Below are 22,987 nucleotides of genomic sequence, written 5' to 3'. Positions count from 1 at the left end.
CACTGGCTGGGCCGGCAGGGGGAGGGGGGGAGCAGCCCCGCCCACCCCGGCGGCCCCTCACCTTTCGGCAGGGCTTGGAGGACACCTCGAAGGAGGCCTTGAAGGCTCTCCGCTGCTGCGTGGTAAGGATGGTCCGGGGTCGCTTGGGCCTCCGGGGGTCCTTCCCGTCGTCCCCACTGCCCTTGCTCTGGCTGCCCTGCCCCTTGGCCGGCTTCATGTCTCCATCCTCATCCTCGCTCTTCACTGCGGAGGACATACCCGGCCCGTCAGCTTTGTACGCGGCTCTCAGCCTTGCACCCGTAGGCTGTTGCCTGCTGGGATCCCATTGCCTGCAGCCAACACCCGCCAGGGCTGGCCCCCCTCTTCTCCACCCCCCTGCACTCTGGAGACCCCAGCCCAGCATGTCGGCCTTAGAGAAAACCCACTGCACGAGACCAGGGCCAGCGGGCGCCAGGACCCAGAGCGGGGACTCCGGGGGAGGGGGGCGTCTTCCTTGAAGCTTCCAGGGACCAGGAAATGTCAGGTGATGACATCCCCCAGACATTCTCACACAGGAGTATTCATGACCACAGCACCTCCTCCCCACCACGAGTTACACACTCAAACAGCTGCATATGCACAGGCACACTGGCACATGGGTCCACAGAGGACTGGGCACACGCAGCCTGAAGACATATTCACACACACACACACACACAAACACGCACGTGCACACACACACACACACACACGCATGCACTGTATTCGCCCAGAGACACACTCACACCCAGCATGCACACAGCCACTTCCAGGCCCCAGAGGTGTGAGCCTTGGAGATGCCGGCCCAGATGGACACCATGTGCTTCCTGCGGCCCCTGAGTCTGAACTGGACTCCTCTTCCCAGGCTCATCTTCCTCAGAGCAGGAGCAGCCCCCCCCCCCCGCCGCCCCCGCTGTGGAGGGGGCGGGGCTCCTCCCTCCAACACCCCCTCCCAGGCTCCATATGAATGGGCCCGAGGCACCTGGCCACTGTCTGCTCCGCCGTAAGGGTCCAGGCAGCCTCCAGGGTGCCCTGCCCGTGGGTGGACAGAGGGACAGACGGATGGGAGGCTCACTACTTCCTCCAAGGGCCCCAACAGTAACAAAGCTCTTCCAGATGGGCGGATCTGGTGACCGTGGGCTCTAGGTTACCCCAAAGGGCTCAGCAGACGAGGGCATCTCCTCTCCGCACCCTCTGCTCGAGTGCTCCCCGCTACCCTGGCATGACCTGGCACCAGCCTTCTCCCTGGCTTTTCCCTTCTAAGACTCCTTCCTCCTCTCCCGTACCCGCCCTTCTCCAGGAGGGCTCGAAGCTGGCACAGTCCTTCTGGAGGCTGGAGCAGAGGCGAGGGGTGCCTTCGTCCCAGGAAACAGGGCCTCTCCCTGCACCACAGAGGGCCCCGGGGCCCCACCCAGAGGGGAAACAACAGCTCAGGCTGCTGCTCCTCACTGACGAAGGACGCGTCAGATCCCCGCCTCTCGCCGCCACCAGCCTGCAGACCCGGTGCTGGCAGAGACCTGTGGTGCCGCGCGGTGGTGGAGGCCGCGTCAGGGACAGAGAGGGTGAGGGCGGTGGGCCAGACAGCAGGGTGTGTGCGTGAGTGTGCAGGTGTGAGCATGTGGAAAAACGTGTGTGGCCACATGCAGAGCTGCTCAGTGCATGTGTGATGTGCGTGCTGGGTCATGCACGCACATGTGTGTGTGTTTAAGTGCATGAGCACGTGTGTCTTCCTGAATGTGGGCTTGTGCATGCGTGGGCATCTAAGCACAGGTCTACACATGCACACACGTCCATGTATATACACTCCTGGCATGGGTATCCACACATGCATTATATGTGCATGCGTGCACGCACGCGTATGTGTCGTCATAGGCACACACGCTGGTACACGACATGTGGTAGTGTCCACGTGTGCATCTGCGTGCCTGGGGGTGTCAGGTAATGGCACATGGCCAGGTGAACACATCAGCACCATATGCATGCGATGCGGGTGTGCCGTCTGTGCAGAGCTAAGGCCCTTCGCCGGCAGGGGCCCCCTCCCGGCCGCCTGCCCCCCAGCTCCCGCCATGGCTCACCAGAGTCGGACTCGTCGGGGCTCACGGAGCTGAGCAGATCCTTCTCCTTCTCGTAGTCACCCTTGCACAGCAGCTGGCCCTCCTTGAGCACAAACTCGTCGCCCTTGCGTAGCTGCCGCTCACACACACAGCAGCAGAAGCAGCCCAGGTGGTACACACACTCCAGGGCCCGCATCACGAACTCCGTGGGGGCGATCTTCTCCATGCAGCCGCTGCACTTGGCTGCGAAGAGCCTGCAGGTGCACAGTGTGGGCACACTGGCTAGGCTCAGGGGTCCCATCAAGGGCCGGCCGCTCCCACCTGCCACCCTGGCCTTCCACCCCAGGTGGGAGAGACCCATCCTAGGCACAGAGCCAGAGAGTGGGAGGGGCCTGTAGCCCTCCTCCAATGACTCTCAGGGCCCTGGTGGCCCCGGAGGGTGGGGGCTGGGGGGGAGATGGGCATCCTGCCCAGCTGGGTGTGTCAGCTCAGGGTCTTTCCTGCTCAGAGACACAGTGGCCACTAGAGGGCAGAGCACAAGGTCAGGCTCAACCTTCTCCAAGAGCCAGGTGGTCCTGCCCGGAAAAGGGCAGGCAGGTCTACCCTCGCTCCAGGACCTGCTCCGCTTCCTCCTGGCTGCCCCCTCTCTCCCACATCCAAGCAATCCCTGGCCTTGTCCAACTCACCACCCAAGCAACGCCCCTCCTCTCCTGCCTGGGCAGCTGCCCTAGTCCCCATCCTGGGCTCCCGGCCCCTCTAACCCTTCAATTCATCCTCCAGGATGAGAGCCAGAGGGAGCTGTCTACAACACGCATCCGCTCCTGCTGTTTCCCTGCTCCGGGCTCCTGCAGGACTCCCTGGTGCCTCAAGGCCCTTTGCATCCTGTCTCTTTCTCTTCCTGCCTTTGCTCCCCCAGGCCACGGCCGGAGGCAACCGCCTGTAGCTTCTCCAGGGCACCTTCAGCCGGCCTTTCCACACGTTCTTTCCCTGTTGGCTGAGCTAACACCTACCTACTTATGCCTCACTTCAGCTTGAGTATCTTTATCACGGGCAGAAATTCACTGAGCACGTTCAGCGTGCCAGCCGCTGTTCTAAGCACTCCGTAGGCAGAAATGCACTTAATCCTTGCAACAACCCTGTGAGATGGGAATGAACACGAATCCCATCTTAGAGATACGGAAACTGAGGTGCCAAGGGGCGGAGTCCCTTGCTCAGGGTCGCAAGGTAGTAAGTGATGGGGGCCGACGCGGAGCCTGGGCCTAATCCGGCCCCCTCCAAAACATGACGAACCGGATCTGTCTTCCTTCTCTGGAGACAAAGCCAGGCGGGGGTCTCTATACCTCCAGCCAGCGTGGGCAGAAAGGTCTGAGCAGCCCGGCCCCTCCCCTGCCCTCACCTACTGACCGCTCCTCCCGCCTCCTCCCTCCCCGTCACGTGCCCTGCTCTGTGGGAACTCAGCCTCAACAACACTTTGATGGAAAAATTTATGAAGAATCAAATTATTGCTGCTGGGAGGGAATTAAAACCATTTTTCATTCCCCACGTCCCTGGGCCACGTCTGCGGGCGCCACCCTGGGAGCGCTGTGCACATCCCATTCCTCTTTATGGCCCGCCATCACAGGCACGGATTACAGCTGCAATTCTCTACTAATCGGTTCTGGAACAGAAATGGCCATAAATGCAAGGCACTCGGCCTGCCTTCCTTCCCGGGGCTGCCATCAGCAGCGCCCACGATGAGGGAGTGGGGCGCGCTGGACAGGGCCAACCCGAGCTCTGCCCGCTGCCCTGGCACTGGCCAGGCCCCTCACACTGGGGGCATCCCCAGCAACCCCTGCCACCCACCTCTATGCTACTGAGTGGGCTCCTACTCATCCTGCAGTGCCCAACTGCAATGCCACCTCCTCTGGGAAGCCTTCTTTGATGTCCCAGTCAGGGGGAAGCGGCCTCCTATAGGCTCCCTTGAGATTCTCTCAGGCCTCAGTTCCCTGTACTGTGAAACGGAGATGTCAACAGGACCTCCCCCAAAGCGCTGTTGTCAGGAGTCGATGAGACTGCGCACACAGCTTGGTAAATAAGTATCACATCACAGTGGCAGCACAGGTCAGCTTCCAACTCTACAAGGGTCCCACGAGGCGGGATGTGGCTCTATGTGACCCTGGAGGAGGGCTCGGTGAGTGCTTGCAAAGCAGGTGAGTGACGGGACCCCACTAGCCCACACAGTACATGGCTTTGCAAGGGGAACGTGAGCTGGATTTCAGCTCCCATTTGGCTCTCTGGCTGGATTCCTTTGTTCAGGGTACAACCTACCCAACTGTCCACAGCAGCTGCAAGCCGGGGCCCCTAGTTATCTGGTTGGCTGTCCGGCTCTGCCAAGGCGTTGGGGAAGGAGCCAGGTTTCCAGAACTTGATGCCCTGACATGAAAGATGCTTCTGCTCTGCCCTCCTCGCTGCCCCTCTCTCCCCTCCCCCACAATTCTACCTCCTGACCTAGGTGCCATGCTAAGTTCTGCAGCCCAGCCTCAGCAGCCTATGAGCAGACAGGCGCCGGCTGCATCTCTGCCAGGGTCAGCACGCCTTGGGCGGCTCCCAGACAGGAGGCCCTCTTAGGTAGGGGAGGGGGGGTGACAGGAGGGGTGACCTGCATTCGCAGGCACTGCCACCACGCAAGCTGCATTCAGAGCAGCCGTGCTAATGCCTTGGCAGCAGGGGGTCGATTGCTACTTTCTCCAAACTCATCAACACAATCTATTATTAATACTTCTCCAAAGGCTCAGTGCCGCCATTACGGAGGCAGCGCCAGCCACTCGGGGCATCATCTGTTATCTAGATTGCAAAAACTCGGGATATAAAACAAACTGCGCACACTTTATAAACGGAATGTGCCATCCGTTTGGTCTCCAAGCATCTCTCTACCCAATAAAACATCAGGGGGGGATGCATGAAATACTCGCTCCCAATTATGGGGCTGCCTTTTGTCTACAAGCCGGGGTGAGCGCTACCAACACATGTGTGGGAGGGGCTGGGGGCACCAGGGGGTCCCCTCCTCTCTGTGAGCCCCTCTCCTGCCTTCAAACCCTCTCATCATGAAGGACCCATGGAACTGGCCATTGAGAGGCAGTCCCAGCCACAGGCGAATGGCAGGGGCATCGGATGGACTTGGTTTCAATGCTCGGTTCCACCACTCCCTGGCTAGTGACTGCACAACTAATTTCTGCTCTCTGAGCCTCAGCTTACTGATCTGTATAATGGGCTGAACAACAACACTGTCTCCTTCTCCATGTGAGGATGCAGCGAGTTGTCAGTGTATAAGCCGTGAACACAGAAGAGGTCAGTGAGCTGAGCAGGCCCTTTGAGGCCAGGGCCTCTCCGGCAATGCTGCACAGAGGCGGCAAATACCGACAGAGTGAGAGTTGCTCTGGCTGAGAAGCTCTGAGCCTTCCTGTCCCACAGGAGTCCCAAAGCCAGAAGCTAAAGAAAGGCCTTGCTAGTACCCAAGGCACTAGATTTGGAGCCCAGGTCATGATCTCAATCCCGACTCAGCCACTCACCGTCTCCGTGACCTTGGGTGAGTCTGGGTCTGTGTCCTCACCTGCAAGATGGGGACAATAGTTCTCACTCCCCAGAATTGCATGGGGGGTGCCAGATGGGTATGTTTCTGCTTCCCACACTAGGGCCAACAGGCCAGGATGGGGCTGGCCTGGGGGGTGGCGGGGGATGGTGGGGTGACATGGGGAGGCTCTGAGGCTCTGCCTCCACCTGTGGCTTCCCCTCCAGCTGCCGGCCCTCTCAGTGCCAATCCCCTGTGCGGGCTCCCCGCACCCCCACCCCAGTCTCCAAGCTCCAAATGCGGAGGGCAGCTCATGGCCACACCACAGGCACACAGCCTCGCTGGCAACCCCCCACCCCCACCCTCATTGTCCATGTAAACTGCCAATCCTTTCCTCCCGCTGTCCCTAGGGCTAGAACACCATTCCTCCCGCCCCCAACCTCTGACAACCAAACACCTGTGTATTCTGAAGGATTTAGCTTAGCTATCCCTTCCTGCAGGAAGCCCCCCTTTCTCCTCTACAGTCTCAGATGTCCACCTGGCTGAGCTCCTCACCCTCGCAGCCCTTCCCCACTCTAGTATTTATCCTGAGGACTCCACTTCATCCGTTTCCAGGTCCATTTCCCCAGGGTCACCTTTGTCTTTGGAGCTGAGCACAAGGCCCCGTACACACTAAGGTGAGCAACAAATGTTTGTGGAATGCTCGTTGACCCAACCAATACAGGCCTGTCCCGCCTGTGAGGGAGGGCAGGTTGGTTGCCAGCCACAGCCCGGTCCGTGGGAGCCCCCCAACCTGGCCTGGGAAGACTGTATGTGTTGGGGGACAGGCAGCCCAGGGTCCCACCATGGGTCCCTCACCTTTTCCTTGTGGGACTTTGATCAAGACATTCAACCTCTCTGAGCCTCAGTTTCTTCATTTATGAACTGGGAACGGTGGTACCTACCTACAGGGGTGTTGGAAGGGCCTGTTGCATGTAAAGCCCTTGGCCCTGGTCTGGCACGAAGAAGGCACCACCCCACAGAACTGCCATCTGCCTTTCTCTTGTTCCTTGGCGCCCCTGCTGTCACCTCAGCAGGTCTTGGCCACTCCTGGGAGCAGCTTTCCGGACATCAGGTTTACAGGTCCCATCCAAGCCTCCCCATCATGACCACCCAGGCTCTGGGTCCTTCTACCTTCTGTCTGGCCTGAGCTGGACACAGCACTCACAGCTCATTCTCTGTAGTCTGTCGCACCACTGTGAATGAGCTCAGTTATCATCCTCTGCATCACCTCATTAAGTCCCTGAAGAACCCTAAAAGGAAGACACTGCTTCCATTCCCATTTTACAGATGAGCACACCAAAGTGCAGAGGGCAGGTTCAAGGTCACATGGCAGCCCCACATATACTCCCTCCATGCTTTGTGCATTCAAGTACATTGAAGCGCATTCGGGTACATTCTTCCCATCATTCACCCTTGACCTTAGCTGGGGGTACCATCCCCATATCTGTCTGTCCTCAAGGCTCTGAATGCCCCAAGTTCTCATTATTCAGCATTGGCCCAGCACCCACGTGCAGCTGCGTGGGTTTCTCTTTAACCAAAGCGAAGATCTCCCCGTCACAAACACATCCTCCCTCTGCTAGAATCATCTGTGATTTTGGAGTAAGAAATTCCCTTTTTAGGGATGTCCTTCCCTTGAAGAGTCCCTGGCTATGAGAACACATCTCCATCTCCTTGGAGTTTTTTATTGGTTTATTTGTTTAATGTTCAATTTATTAAATTCATAAAGCTAATAAACAAAACTCTGAAAACCAATTTTTTTCTGGAGCATTTAAACATGGATTACAAATCTGATTAATTAATTTCTCTTAAGCCACTGACAACTGCAGAGAGGCAATGCAGTAGATCTGATTCTTTTACCTCCAATAAAACTGGCTTCTTAATGTCCTGGGGACCCGCCAGCCTCTCCCTGCAGGTTTTCAGCCCCAGGTTTCAGACTCCAGAAGCATTAGGCTTGGAATCTTGGCTCTGTCACTTCCTAGCACAGGAACCACACACAAGCCTCTTCTCTCTGAGCCTCAGTGGCCCCATCTGTTCAATGGGGATAATAGCTGGGGACCGTGAGGCAGGCTCAGTAAGTAGGCACCTTATCATTTCTTTAAGACTTCTGGCACTTGTTCACCATTCTCGCTGAGGGGAAGCCCTGCCATCTCCTCCTCACTATACTGCCGCTCCTATACCCCATCGCTGCATTCTACCGTCTATGCAGCCCCTCACTAGGTCCTCAGTCCAAGAGTGCCCAACACTTTCAGGATAAGTCCCAAGACCTCATCCTGGCACTCAAGGCTCTACTCCAGCCCCGTCACACCTGGCTTCAGAGCTTCTGCTCCAGCCACCAGGGATCTCATTGCTCCCTGAAAACAGCAAGTCCTTCCTGCCGCCTTAACACTTAAAATTCCATCTGCCCCCAAAGTTTGTCTTCCTTCCCCCCTTTTGCTTCTTGTTGAACTTCTCTTCATCCTTCAAGACCCAATTCAAAGGTAATCTCTTCTGTGAAGCCTTCCCTGAGACCTAGGTATTTGTGGGTCTGAAGCCCTCACTGACCTAGAAATCAGAAACTGGGTCTAATTCACACACACCCATCCCACGCTGGGTTCTGGCACTGAGGACGTGACTAGCGAGTGTTTGTTGATTGAATGAATAACCTGGTGAGAAATGAAATGGACAGCCCAGGGAGGACAAGAGAACACTGGATATTCCACTTCCAGAAGACTGAGAATGCCGCCAGAGAGCAGGACAAGTGAACTCACTGATGTTGCCCCATGGCCCACTATACAGGCGGGAGTCCAAAGTCCTAACTTCTACGTTGGTTAAGTTCTTCACACACTCCCTGTTGGGCCAGAGTCCAACTGCAGCCTCATCCCTAGTGCACAGGGAAAGCCCTGGGTGCGAGGGCCGGGTCACTATTCAGTGACTCCCATGACCATAGTGATGGGGCAAGGCCCGGACACCTAGCTCAAGGTGGACCGATCCATTCTCTATCCTGTGTCCCTCCCACCTCCTGCTCACCGAGAGCTTTCTGGCAGCCCCCTGGGCTTAGACTAAGGTGCACTTTTCACATCTCTGGCACCAGCTAAGTGGCCCGGGGTCACACCCATCCCTGTTTTGAGCTTCAGTTTCCTCTTCTGTGAAAAGGGGGTGTTGATCTTTCCCTCACCTGGTGATTGAGAATCAGTGAGTTTTAGCCCGTGTGAGGGGGTCTAGCCCAGGGACTGGCACAGTGGGCATCCTGGCAAGTGTACATCCACTCCTTCCCCAGTCTGAGTCTCACCATGGTGCTGGGACACAGGCTCTGGAGCCTTCTCTTCCTCATGTTGAGGCCCTCAACCACATCACTGGGTCTGTGCTCTCCCTGTCTGTCTGTCTGTCTGTGCCTCCGAGGTATAGGCTTCTGTCAGATCCTTACCAAGGGCCACACTGGGGTCACGGCAGATTTGGGCCTCATTTCCTTTCGGGTCTCTCCAGACCCAAGTGCCACAGCTCCTGGAAACCCTCCCCGGGTGCGGAAGGAACCACAGCCCTCTGGCCCACAGGCTATACCTTCTCACGTTCACCCAGCCAACACCCAGGGAGGCTGACTCTGAAACAGGCTCATGCAAGATGCTTGAGGAAAGAGACCAAATCTGGTCCCAAGGTGGCTGCCACAGCATGGCAAGTGCCTTGACAGGGTACGCCTGGCAAGCTGGGGGGCACACAAAGCCATGGCGGTCAATCTGGAAGAGGCCTGGGGACTTCGTGGAAAAGGGGACATGACAATCATTAAGAAGCTGGTCCCGAAGTCTGAAGAGTCTGAATCCCAGCTCTGCCGCTTACTGTCTGACCTTGGGGCAAGGACCACAGCCCCCACCTTACAGGTAATCACTAGGGTGTGTTTAGCCTCTCGGTGCCAGTGCCACAGCTCCTTCAGAGGCTCGGGGGAGGACCCCAGGATGGACCGGTCCCAGAGCACTAAGAACAGGCTCCTCTACAGTAAGCGCTCCCACAGGGGCCGGCGTTACTACTGCTGGAGGGCTGTGACGTCTGTGATGATGCCCATTGAGAGAAGAGCTGGAGTTCACAGGGGCCCTGCGGACCGGACCCTAGGCGGTCTTGGGGGTCCAGCCGCCCCGCCAGAGTTTGCCTGTCACTTGCAGGAGCTGATGGGGTGAGAGCAGGCAGAGGGAGCCGCCTGGCCTCCTCCCTCCCGACTCGTTGACATCTCCCCCACGTGCCTGCCGCGTCCTTATCATTCCGGGCGTAGCTGTTTTTTATTTTGAGACAAAAAGGGGCCTGTTGATGGGGATCCAACTCAAACCAGCTGCAAACATCTGCTTTGATGCGGCGGCGGCNCCCAGGTACCATCCAGGGGCCAGCCTGGCCGGGCAGACACTCGGTGAGTCCACACACATTTATGTAGTGCCTACTGTGTGCCAGGCACTGTCTGGAGGCTGGAGATAGAGCAGTGAGCTCTGGCCCCTCCCACCCCCATCCCCACCCCCAGCTTCCATTCTAATGGGTGTGGGGACAGGCAACAGATAAATCCGAAGCACTCCGAGTGTAACAACTGGTGACAACATGATGAAGAAAAATGAGGGGAAAGCACAATGGGGATGGCCAGGGCTTTTAAGAAGGGCAGTCAGAGACCTTACTGATATCTGGGGGGAAAAGTTTCCCGACAGAGGAAACAGCAAATGCAAAGGCCCTGAGGCTGCTGGAGAAATGACAAGGAGGCCCGTGGCTAACCCAGGTGAGCGACAGGAACGGGAGCTGGAATGTGCGGGTAGAAGCAGGGTGCACGTCTTGGGGGGCTTCGGCTTTGTGAGAAGGTTCGAGCAGAGGGGGCATGTGATCTGGCTGACATCTGAACCAGGTTCCTGGGGCAGCTGTGAGGGGGTGGGGGTGGGAGCCGGGAGATGAGTTGGGAGGCTGTCTGCATAATCCAGGAAGAGACGCTGTCTGCGCAAACCCGGGGAGGTGCTGAGCAGCAGTCCGACGTGGGATGCGGTTTGCAGGTAGACAGGGACACCAGAGGATGCGCAGAGGGAGGACCGACGCGTGATCTGGGGGCGCGTACAACGCGGAGGATGGAGCTGCCAGTAAATGAAACGGAGACTGAGGCCAGGTGGGGGAGGGGAGAACCAGGAAGGGAGTTGCGTGTGAGCTGCCTTCTAACAGCCACGTGGATGCGTCTAGGGGGCAGCTGCATGTATCAGTCTGGAGTTCAGAGAGAGGCCCCGGCTGGAGACGCTGTTTGAGAGCTGCCAAGATTCTCCCTGCGACCACCCCCTCACTCACTCACACACACACACACACAGACTCCTAAGAGTAAGTTGCTGTGTGCACACAGCTTGGCACCTGACAACCGGCCTCTCACCTTTGGGGCTATGACCCCTGCAGTGGGTGGAGGCAGGGCCCAGCCTCTGCCTCAGGAGGCTCTTTTCCAGCGGGGGTACTGGGGCTTCTCTGGGGGTCGGACCTCTCCTAGTGACTTCAGGCAGGGACAGCGGTGTGGGGCGGGGCAGGTGGAAGGCAGGGTGTCCTGTGTCTCCGGCCACCCTCCCACATGCCCCTTCCCACCCCCTAGCCTGGGCCAGGCTACTTTTATTAACCTTTGAGTTGAAGGAGTTGAAGCTCTTCCCTCTGTCTGCTGCCCTTCACTGATGAATTCAATTCACTGGTGATCCTCTTTATCATTCATCCTCCTGACATTCATTGAGCACCTACTACGAGCCAGGCCCTATGCTGAGCTCATAGTAGGAGCCTTCTCCTCCCACTGGCTCACTGAGCTGACACCAGGTTCCCTTCACCCATTCTCATCGAGTCACCAGCTCCTGGGTGCCAAACCCAGCAGTCATAGTTACGGTTACTACTCACTAAAATTTACCGTTTCCTCCATACTGGGTCCTGTATCTTATGTGCACCGACCCCTTCCCCATAAGACCCTTTACAGGCAGGCACTACCACTCTTTCCACAGAGCAGGAAAGTGATGCTCAGAGAGGGAACACAGCTGCCCAGCGTCAGAGCTGGGATCGGAGCTGGGCCGGGAGCTCAGGGCTCTTGCTCATTCCCCCTGGGTCACTGCGTGGTTTCCTGGACCTCCCCTGTGCTTGAGGCCTTCTCCTGCCTCCGCCTCTGCCTCCCTGCCTGCCACTTGGAATGGCTCCGCACTTGCTCTCTTAGCTCAGAGCTGTTGGGCCCAGGACCTGGGCTGGGAGGTTACAGAGGTCAGGGGCAGACATGCAGGTGGAACAGGAAAAGACTGCACCAGGGGATGCAGAGGCCTTTGGGTTTCTCTCCAGGGTCCTGAGTGGGCGGAACAGGCCAGGCCCACACCATGTGCCCAGGAAGGGCTGCCAGATCCAGGGCAGGGCCTAAAGAGGTGCAACACTGAGGGAGGGGTGGGAGTGGGGAGAGGGAGGGGGTGGCGCTGGGGTCCTGGAAGACTTCCTGGAGGAAGGGGCAATGAAGAATGCAAAGGATTGAAAGGGGGAAGTGGTCGGGCTGGGATGGGAACAGGCATGTGCCTGATTCCAGAGTCTGACCTCTGTTGTAAAGGGGCAGAGAAGCCGGGAGGCCATTCTGCAAAGGAGAGGTTGAAAAACAGCAAAGGTATGAAGAAAATGGAGGCCGTTTTCAGGGTTATGGAGACAGTGGGTCAGTCATGTTGAAGTGAGAAAGGAGAAGGGTCAGGCTGGTAGCCTTGAATGTTGGGCTAAAGAGGACAGATCAGGTTTCTTTTGTTCCCACCTACTTGTCCGTCCATCCACCCACCCACTCACACAGTCACTCAGCCTGCTATCCGTCCATCCATCCACCCACCTGCCCAACTATCCACCCATCTCCCACCCAGCTCCCTTCTCAGTCCATCCATCCACTGCACCCATGCATGCAGCCAGCCATTCAACACATATTCGGGCACTTGCTCTGTGCCACATCTCCTCCTTTTGAGAGCAGAAACTGCCTTGTAAGGCTTTCTCTGCAAGACTTGTTGATTCTGTAAGCATTGACCAGACACCCGCCATGACCATGACCGCGCACCGTGCTAGGTGATGAGGGATCAGTGGGGAACAAGATACAGGGGCACTTTCCCTCCGTGAGCTCTTGGTGCAGTGGGGAAAAGGGCTTCCCAAGGGAAAGGACGTCCTCAGAAGGAGAAGCCCAAGGCACCCTGGACAGTCTAACGCTGACCAGCTGATGTTCTGGCCCCATCACTCTGACCCCAAGGATTTGGACCCCCTGGATGCAGCCCACAGCATTTTAATTAGGATTATAACAACACTGATAAACTTCCTTTGAGTAAGTGTTTCCTGGAATGAACTCCATTAAGACAATTTAATTTTTTGATCAATTTTCTTTCTAGTGCAGTTAAATAATTTACAACTTTTTCCTTTGCCATTTTTATTTTCCTGAACTTATTTTCATTGAGATAAATTATTTCCCACGAAAAATTTTCAATAAAGTTTTGCTCTACCATCACGCCTGTGCTCCAACTGCATCTTCCTGAGTAGCAAGATCTGGCCCGTGAATCTGTAGCCAGTGACGTGGTTTACCCTGGGTCGTTTCACCGTTGCCAGTTGTATTTAGTACTGGTTAAGTTACCTGGTCAACGCATCCCCCAGGCACAGGCAGGGTGGTTTTGCACGTTACCAACAAAACAAAACGACTCAAGTTTACGACCACACGTTTTTATCAGGTCGTCAATGAAAACATGCTCAGGGGCAAAACCATGGAGTCAAGACAGACTTGTCAGTGTCACATGTTGGGTGCAAATGTCTAGCTTCAGCTGGGACCGAGACTCAAAGATAGTGATCCTTCTCTTGACGTCTCCTTCTCCAGGTTAACCCCTCTGCCCAGGTTCCACACTGTGGTCATGAGATTGAGTTTGTCCAAATAGCCCTTAAAGCCTAGCACTCAGCAACTTGGTCCTCCAGGGGCAAGAAGAGCCATCCCCTCCCTTGTTCCCCACCCCTATACTCCTCGTAATGTAGCCAGAGATTTGACATTAACTTTGTCAGCCCAGTCAATGAGGGCCTCGCTGACCAGTCTCTCTCATGAGATCTGGACTAAGTACCGCCCCCCCTTTCCCCCCCCACCAACCTGTGCTCTTGCAGTCAAGTTTTTGACCCCTACCCTAGTTACTAAATGTCAGACTCACAGGAACCAGACCGGCCCTGTGCTCAGAGCTTCGCATGTAGCTCTTGCCCTCCTGTAGGGGCCTCCCCTGTAGGTGAACCTCATGACCATCCTGGCAGGTAAGAGTCCCTTGCTTACACAGCTCACCCAACTGATCAGGTAGAGGCAGGGCCGCATCCCAGGTTAGCCTGGCTGGTAACCGCCACATTCTCACCTGAGAGGCTGGGACGGTGGCTTGGGGACAGGGGAGCAAATGTCCCACGCACGGGTTGGGGACCTGAGACCTGTGGGTGCCAGGACAGAGTCATAGTGCGGGGGCAGAACATGTTCCCCAGCCCAGTGGCCTGGGGGGTTAACCTGAGAGGTGGGCGCACCCAGGCAGCAGGCCTGGAGGCTGGTGGGCAGCAGGAGGGGAAATTCTTCTGTAAGAGGAAGCCCTTGGAGGTGTGGCTGCCATTATTTTCTAACCGCAGCCCAACCCTTTGATAGGGAGTAAGAGGAGACGCTGGGAGACCGCCTCCTTGGCCGGCTGGGCTCNCGTCCATTTAGTGGGTAACTGATCGCCCCGCGCCCCGCCCCAGCCGCCTGCCGGAGCCGCTTAATCACCGCCCGCCCGGCCGCATTAGCATAGTAATGGCCTTTAAATTGAGCCTCTTTGTTTTTTAATTAAGCTCCCAGCAGGTACAGAGAAGAGCGATTATTGAGGAAGCTGCCAGCGCTAATCGCCCGCAGTCATTTGACAATTAAAAAACGCCCGGCTTTAACCCTTTCCCTGTGCCTGCAGCAGGTCCCCCGGCATTTATTCGGCACCGACTGTGTGCACGCCTTCCCGGTGGGATTTGGGGACCCTGCCCCTAGTCACTCGGAGAGGTCACTGCCAATGACTCCATTTTGCTGAGGAGCAAACTGAGGCTCAGAGAGGTAACTTGCCCAAGACCACAGCTAGAGTATGGGGCAGTGGGGACTGGCAGGCAGATTGCTGGAGAAGTCCAGCTGCTTGGAGCACCGTCACCTTGTGACTCTGGCAAAAGCCTTCTTGTGCTTCAAGGCCTGGGTGGGCAGGCACCTCCCCACCCCATGGCAACAGCCCCCTCCTCGGAATTCTCCGGGCATCCTCTCCTCTCTGCTGGTTCACCCATTCCCCCAAATACTGTGTGTCAGGCTCAGTGCTGGGCACTGGGGACAGTTGTGACCAAGCCAGAAGTGGGCTCAGCCCACACGGACCTACATGCTGAGGAGGAAGAAGGGAACTGGAAAGATGGAGCACCTGGGTGGCTCAGTCAGTTGAGCATCCGACTTCAGCTCAGGTCATGATCTCATGGTTCACGTGTTCGAGCCCGGAGTCAGGCTCTGTGCTGACAGCTCAGAGCCTGGAGCCTGCTTCAGATTCTGTGTCTCCCTCTCTCTCTGCCCCTCCCCTGCTCCTGCTCTCTGTCTCTCAAAAATAAACAAACATTTTAAAAAATTAAAAAGAAAGAAAAAGCGACACAATTGCTCCTGATCCAGCCCAGCCTGGGGGCTGGGGGTGCATTAAAGAAGACTTCCCTGAAGATGGCTTTGGCATAGACGGAGGAGGGAGAATCAGCCAGGCCAGGATGGACAGACCAGGTAGCAGAGGAAACGGTGAATGCAAAGGCCCAAAGACACGACAGAATTAACCAGAAAGAAAGGGCGCAGAGAGTGCGTGTGGAACGAGAGGAGGCTGCAGAGTGCCAGGAGCCAGCGTGAGGGTGCAGTGTTCTTGCAGACCCCCCCCAACTTAAAAAAAACGTATTATTTAAAAAAAAATAATTGAATTTATTTTTGAATACGTAATGCACTACATGGTTTAATATTCAAATGTACAAAAACGTGTTGGCTGCGGTCTCCTCCACCCCACCCCTACCCAGAGGCACCCCAAGTCTACCATTTGAGCCCCCTTCTGAAGATAGTCGAAAATACGTAACACATACATAGACACCTGTGTGTATACTGTATTCGCCTCCCCCAACTTTTTTTTTTTTTTTTTAAATGAGGACTGGTTGGGGTTTTGTCCACTTTTTTTTTCTTTTGCATAAACACCAATTTACTCTAAAACTGTTCTCTGTGTACCCACCCACCCGCTCACACGACTGTTGCTGAGGACTCCATGTCTAGCCTGGAGCACCTCCTCTTCCAGCAGCATGACATTCTACGGTAAGGGCAAACCCTAATTTATTTAACCCGTGTCCTGCTGATGGCCTGTGGGCCATTTAAAGGATTTTGTCTTAATCTCAAGAGCCACGGGAAGCCATTGAAACGTTTGAAGTGGGGAGTGGCTTGAACGATTTACATTTTTAAAAGATCACTTTGGTGGGGGAGCAGGGACTAAGGGTGGGGGATCGCAGAGTGGAATCAGGGAGGGCAGCTGAGGGGACCCCTGTGGGNNNGTAAAATGGAAAGGGCATTGGGGTGGGTGGGAGGAGCCCTGGGGGCTGCCTGTCAGGAGCGCGCCAGATGGAAGAGCAGTGACAGACGGGGACCTGTGGCAGCGGACGGGGGACCGCGGGAAGACTCCAGGTCCACGGCTCCCCAGTCCCACTGCACTTCGGCCTGCACAGTGTCCAATTCACCACTGGGTCTGGGATCTCGCCGCCAGGTCAGGCTCTCTGGATCTGAGCCCTGTGCCCCAGCCAGCCCCCAGCCCCCTGTCTGCCTGTTCGCTCTTCAGAGGGGCCGGTGCTAGTGGCCCTGAGCCCCCTTCCTCCACTCCAGGCAGAGCTGGCGTATGTGAAGAGGGGGCAGCCCTGAGAAACACTGCCAGGGGGCTTTTAAATAAACACAGAGGAGGCTCCCTGGGGCATGGGTGTGGGGGTGAGGAGGAGGGCTCTGGACAGAGGGTCAGATTTTGTCCCTGGTCACCACAGGAAGAGATGCCCTTCATGGCTCTTGGCTCCCTGGTGGGGTTGGGGGGCAGAACGTCCGTGCCTTGGAGGTTCCTCACCTTGTCGCTTTGCCACCATCCCTGGCTCAGAGCTAAAGGTGCCCCCCAAGAGAGGAGATGGCGTGGGGGGAGTGCGGCCAGGACCCCCTCTGACTCCGCTGGAGCCCGCAGGAGGCAGTGTGCACGGGGCACTGCAGGCACTGAGGGGTTAACAGCCTGTGCACCCCCATCTATCAGCCAGCATCTCCCAAACAGACGGACAGACAAGGCAGCTGTCCAAACAGGCCTGTGTACCTGGCCACAGCCGCAGAGAGGACAGGGCAGCGGCTGTTTACTCTGCTCCCCTCCCCCACAGCCACACACTCACGCCCAGGCAGGGCACTGGGGATGCACCCTCCACTCCTGAGCGAGCCGGTTCCTAAATGCTCCTCTCTGACCTTAGGAAATGTCCTTGCGCAGAGCTCTGGGCTGGCAAGGGGGGCCGTGTCTCTAAGAGTTGGTGGCTGAAGTGGCTGGTTGGCCCAACTGGGCCACAGTCACCATGAGCCACAGGCAATGCTTCCCAGAGCGCGTACTCTCTGCCAAGAGCAGAAACGGAGTGGAAGCCTGGGGACCTGGAGAAACTGGGGCGACTGGAGCATCACCGTCTCAAATCACTTCTTGGGAATATGTCTGCTCAGGGCGGACACGGTTCTCAGTGGGGACTATCCGGGCCTCTGAGCCTCAGGCCAGGCCCCTGGACAGCTCCATTTCAGTGTCCCAGGACTCTGCACGCCTCAGGAGAAGCTGACCTCATTGACCGTCCTCCAGACTGGTGTCTCCTCCTTGGTCTCCCTCTGCCTGAGGCCACCACAGCCACCCTCACCTCTGCCTGAGTGACACCTGGGTCCTCCCTCTCCCTCAACAGCTGTCCCCACATTTGACCTATTATCAGTCTCCTAAGTGGCTTTCATATCTGCCCCTCCCACCGGTGCTGAGTTGTCTGTGGGTCTGGGCTGTGTTAGGTGTCCTCAGTGCCCAGCCACCAGCACGCCACACCCTCTCCCTTTATCCGTTTCCCCACTCCCCTCCTCGGATTCCTTCAAATGCCCCTTCCCTNCTCCTTGGGAAGCTTACACATTATCTCTTTTCCCCTCCGCCCTGTAAAGCAGGGGAAATGACCAGCCACTTCACAGATGAGAAAACTGAGGCTCAGAGAGACACCAGGCCTTGTGCCATGCCTTACACAACCACAAAGCGTCAGACCCTCAAATAAGAGATAAGGGCAGTGCGATTCAGTAACGAGCCTCTTGCTTATATGTGAGCTGAGTTTCTAGTGCGGTGCCTGGCACAGGTGGGCAGTGAGAAGGGCACAATTTTGACCAAGTCCCTGTTGCAAAGTACCCCAGGGGGTCTCTGGAGCTCACTACCACCAGGCCATCACCGGTCTCACAGCTGGTAGTGGGGCCCCCGCATCCCCGTCCGGCTTTACCGAGGGGCACTGAGGCGCGGAGAGGGCAGCTCTTATCCACGCTTGTCCAGCTGGGACACCGTGAAGCCAGGATTCTGTCCCAGGCTCTGCATCACCCAGCCCCCCCCTCCCCCGCCCCTGCCCCCAGGGAGGCCAGGTCCTGGACCTCTCCTCAGCAACCCCCACCCAATGTGACATCTTTACGGCACATGCTGGGTCTGTGAAGGCCTGGATGGGGTGACGGGGAGGCAGGACACCTCTCAAGTAACGGATTGTAAATTCCTGGGCCCCGGCTTTCCATCCCTAACAACCTCCTCCAAGGGCTCACAGCGCCTGTCCCTTCGCAGCCAATTTAAATGAGGGGTCCCAGACCCTGGGCGTAAAGCATTCCAGACTTGGGAGAGGGGGCAACTATTGTTTCTCTGGGAAAAAAATAAAATAAAATAAAATAAACCGAGTCTCTGCAGCTTCTAATCACTCTCACATGTGCTGTGTGGTTCACACTGAGGACAGCCCTCTACAGTGTAGGAGCCCCTCATGGGCACAAACCCTTCTTCTCCCCACAGCCTGTGAAGGAGGCCCTGGATCCCCATTACACAGTTAAAGAAACTGAGGCCGGAGGGAGACAATACAGAGCTACCTGTGCTGGGCCCCCATCCATTTCATGCCAGACTCGGGGTCTCATTTAATCCTCCCAATAATCTCCCACTGATTGTCGATCCCCATTTCTCAGGGGGCACAACTGAGTGCCTTGCTCATGGTCACCACCAGGACCTCCTCGGGCGGACAGGCCCCTTGGAATCTGAACCTCGGCCCTTCTGACTCCAGAGCGGGAGACCTTTGTCCTATGCGGTGTGGCCTCCCCAGGTGAGGAGCGTCTGCTGCCCCTCGGAAGGTCCCAGCAGCCCTGGGCAGGTCCCCTCAGCGCCACAGCTGGGGCCTGAGAGCGCCAAGGCTGGTTTTTAATAAGGAAGATGAATTTTCTTGGAAGCCCAAGGTTTGCCGGGGTTGGGGGGGATGGTGGGGGGGAGGGGCAGCAGAGGCTGGCGACTGAGGCTCTCTCTGTCCCTCTGGTGGGAGGCGAGTAGAGGCCTGGCCCAGTGGCCTCTCTGCTGGCTGCTGGGGGCTTGGGCTGTGGGGGGCCACCGCCCCGGGCCTGGAGGGAGCTGGCTCTGTGCGGCCCGGGCTCTCTCCCTGCGTAAGCCCACAGGATATTACACTGCCTTTGTGTGCCTGGTGACCCAGCTGCTGGTTATTGAAAAATTCCACCGCTCGGTGCAGGGCAGGCCCGCTGACCCCTCATCCCGGGACGCGCCTATCTTTCAAAAGATACGGGATTAGAGAGCCAGACCCGACCTGGAGCAAAGCCCCGTCTGGGGTGTCTGTGTTTTCCTGGCCTCTCGGGATACTGGCTGGAGTGGGCTCTTGGCGCAGGATTTAATTAGTTGGAATCAGCCTGTGATTACTGCGACGACTATTTACCCAGCCACTCTGCAGTCTGAGCCCTGCTCGAAACAAAGATGGGCCCCTCGGCCCCGCTGGCCAGGCCAGGGGCCCCAGCTGAGCCTGGGCCCAGCTGCTGGGAGGGGAGGGCGGCGGGCCTGGCCAGGCCTTCTGCTGGCGCACCTCATTTAGCCAATATTTGTGGGTTTTTGCAATGCAAAGCATCTACGTGGGGCTTTTAAAAAATTAAAGCACCTCAAGAAATTTATGGCTGATTTCCGAGCCGGGGCCCTTCCCCCCAGCTCACGGCCCGGGGGTGGTAGCCGAGCAGAGCTGGGTTTACTGGGAGGGACGGCCCGTCCTGAGGACGGGCGTGGGTGAACCGGGTGTGGGGGCTGTGCCTGGGATGCCAGGCTCTGAGACAGTTGAGGCAGTACCCTTGCCTCATGCTTCGCTTGCCTCCCACCTGCCACCTCCGATGCCCTCTGGCTGTACGTCTGTCTGTCCTGCGGGCCCCTCCAGGAAAGCATGGTGGCAGCAGCTAGCTTGGTTAGGGAGAAGAGGTCTGCGTGTATACCAGCCTCCTGATTCTCATGCCTACTCACTACCCGTGTGAGTTTGCTTGTTCCACAGACTTCTGCCGGGGCTCACAGGACTTCACCCATACATACACCTCTCTGTACACACGCATGTGCGCACACCTGGATTGCACATGCCAGTAGTCTACAGGCCCCCACCCATAGCCACCTACACACGCCTGCCAATACTTGCGTGCGGTTTGGCACTCTCTGTGGACAGCCCCATACACACGCATGTATAGCCACTCACACGTACCGAACTATTTCTGCCCTACCTTGCTGTTGACACACATACAAATATGAGGGTCTGCGCCCATGTGCACCCACACATACTCAGTGTGCACACTAACACATGCACATACGTACAGCTATACCTACAGGCTAATTTCGAGCAAGTTCCCACGTTCAGACACACATACAACTGCTTATACGCCTGTGAGCACACACAGATGCACACACGCTTCTACCTGTGGGGACATCCATTGCCTCTACTCACGTAGGCATATGTCTGGCCATGGAGGGCTGCTGGCGTCATTTCAGGGACTGCCCCTTAGAGGGGTGTCACCTGGATCCAGGGTCAGGTGGCTGCTCTAGGAGCCCAGTCCTGCTGGCCTGCATTCTGGAAGGCTGAGGCACAGGACACACACACTCTTGGGAATTCAGATTTGGGAGACCTCTCAGGGCCCGGTTTCTAGAAGAGCTGTCAGGCTGAGGTCCAGGGCAAGGCTGGCCTGGCCCCTGGCCCTCGGGAAGGTCTTGCCCACAGGTGACCTCAATCCCTGACCCAGGAGCCCTGCCTTTAGCTTCCTCTGAAGGTGTCATCCCTTCCCCATGCCTCTCCCCACCTCATGGGCCATGGCCACGGTGGTTCCTCTCCTGCTTCACGGTCTGGGATGCTGGGGGGTCATTCCCAGAGGTGGGGGCAGGAGCAGGGAAGTGGGGTGCCCAGATCTGATGGGACTTTGGGCTCCTATGGCCTCCCTTTTCCACCCTGCCCTAAATACAACTGATCCCCAACCCCAGAGCCACGTGGCCTCACAAGTACACAGACACGCCTATAACACATGTATATACCTATGGACACAGGTATATACCCCAAGGGACCGGAATGCCTCTACTTACCCAGGACACATACAGGCACATACACTGTCATGTATCCACCCTTGACTCCTATGGCTCTGCCGCCCAGAACGCCCTCCCATCTTCTCTGCCAGTGCAAACCAGACTCCTCCTCCCTACCCTTCACCCCTGCTTGCCCTTCCTCTCCCCTCATTGTTGGGGCCAGGGCTGCTCAGAAGTGCTCAGAGAGCCCCTCGACTGGGGTGCACCCAGGCCTGTCACAGTCTCCGTGTCTGTTTCTAAATGGCAATTAAGTCTGACTGCATCCGAGTGCTTTTACCCAGTAAAGCATCTGTGGTGGTTTAACAAAGGAAGAAAACAAGCAAATGCTTCCCCCACACTGTGAGCCAAAGGAGCCAGCAACCTGAGCCCGAGGGCTTCTTGTTCCTTGCTTGGGGACCATCCCTTGTGAAGCACTGGGCCTGGGTGGGGTGAGAGCTGGGGTCACAGAGCAGTGGGGCTTCTCTGGAGTCTGGAAGATGTGAATTTATCTCAGGGTTGTGGCCTTGGGCCCGTGACTTCACCTCCATAGCCTCAGTTTCCTCATCTATCAAACGGGAGGTTCTAATCTGCCTTTGCAGGATTCCAGTGAAGATACAGTGAGCTGGTGAATGCTGAGCGCCCAGGACAGCACGCGGGAGGTGGTCCCCATACCCCTTCCAAAGCCTGAGCTTCCCCCAATACTGAGGTCCCTGCAGGCCCTCGGCCTCAGTAAGAGTTTCTGTCCCCAAACCCCAAACCCCAAGGTGTCCCTTCCTCACCCTCTGTGCCCTATCCTGCCAGGACACTAAGCTCCCTTTCACCTCCCCAACTAGCCCACCTCCTGTCTCCTGGCCAGCCATGCTCTGAGGAGACTCTGTCCTTACCCACCAATGCCAAGTGTCCCCCTGTGCTTCCTTCCTCAATCAACGTGGCTGCAGCTTCCTTCACTTTCCCAAACCACCATTCAGCTCAAAGTACCCCCACCTTCCAGACCCAAGGGTCCTCTCCCTCCCTCCCTCCCTTCCTTCCAGTGTCAATGTTTACTGAACAGCTATTACATACCAGGACTGTGCAAGGGGCTGGACATCTAAGCTTACACCCTCCCCTGCCATTTGCCACATTTAGCCATCCCTTCCTTCTGCAGACTATGAAGGTATATGGCCTTGGCCTCTCCCCTCACACATTTGCAAGTTCCTGGTTCTCCATCTCTCTCTCTTTTTCAAAATGTTTATTTAATTTTGAGAGAGAGAGAGAGAGAGAGAGAAAGCACCAGCAGGGGAGGGGCAGAGACAGAAGTGGACAGAGGATCCAAAGCAGCCTGTGTTGACAGCAGAGAGCCTGATGCGGGGCTCGAACTCACAAACTGTGAGACCATGACCCGAGCCAAAGTCAGACACTTAACCAACTGCGTCACCCAGGCGCTCCTGGTTCTCCATCTCTTAAATGCCAGGACCCCCGGGGCTCTGTCTTCTTATGGCGTTGATGATCACTTCGATGCCAAAAGCTCTCAAGCCACCACCTCCAGTTCTGCAGCATCAACTCACCCTTCAAGCCCCCCTCTTTCTCCCCTGGGCTCCAGACCCCCTTTACCCACCTGCTTCCTGGGCTGCTCTGAGTGGGTGCCCCCAGGGCAGCACAGCCCAATGCGTTTACAGCCTAGTTCCCGTCAGGCAGCACATGTGCACAAAGATATATGTATCAGGATGTTTGCTGATACATTGTATGCGTGTGACAGCCAAGCA

At 56.9% G+C, this 22,987-nt stretch overlaps 1 protein-coding gene across 3 annotated transcripts in view; it reads right to left on the bottom strand.

Annotated features, from left to right (window-relative positions):
- LMX1B (LIM homeobox transcription factor 1 beta) overlaps positions 1 to 22,987 on the bottom strand; it is a 77,507-nt gene that overhangs the window by 3,219 nt on the left and 51,301 nt on the right. For all 3 annotated transcript variants that reach the window (XM_077768495.1, XM_077768497.1, XM_077768498.1), the window contains exons 3-4: positions 2,094 to 2,326; positions 62 to 243 (exon numbers count right to left, since the gene is read on the bottom strand). In XM_077768495.1, the coding sequence (XP_077624621.1) occupies positions 62 to 243; positions 2,094 to 2,326 (415 nt within the window). The remainder of the gene's footprint in view (positions 1 to 61; positions 244 to 2,093; positions 2,327 to 22,987) is intronic.

The sequence above is a fragment of the Crocuta crocuta genome, unplaced genomic scaffold, assembly GCF_008692635.1.
Source record: "Crocuta crocuta isolate KB4526 unplaced genomic scaffold, BGI_CrCroc_1.0 scaffold35, whole genome shotgun sequence".
Lineage (NCBI taxonomy): Eukaryota > Metazoa > Chordata > Mammalia > Carnivora > Hyaenidae > Crocuta > Crocuta crocuta.
Note: the sequence above shows the minus strand (reverse complement) of the source record. Positions and strands in the feature narration are given on the sequence as shown.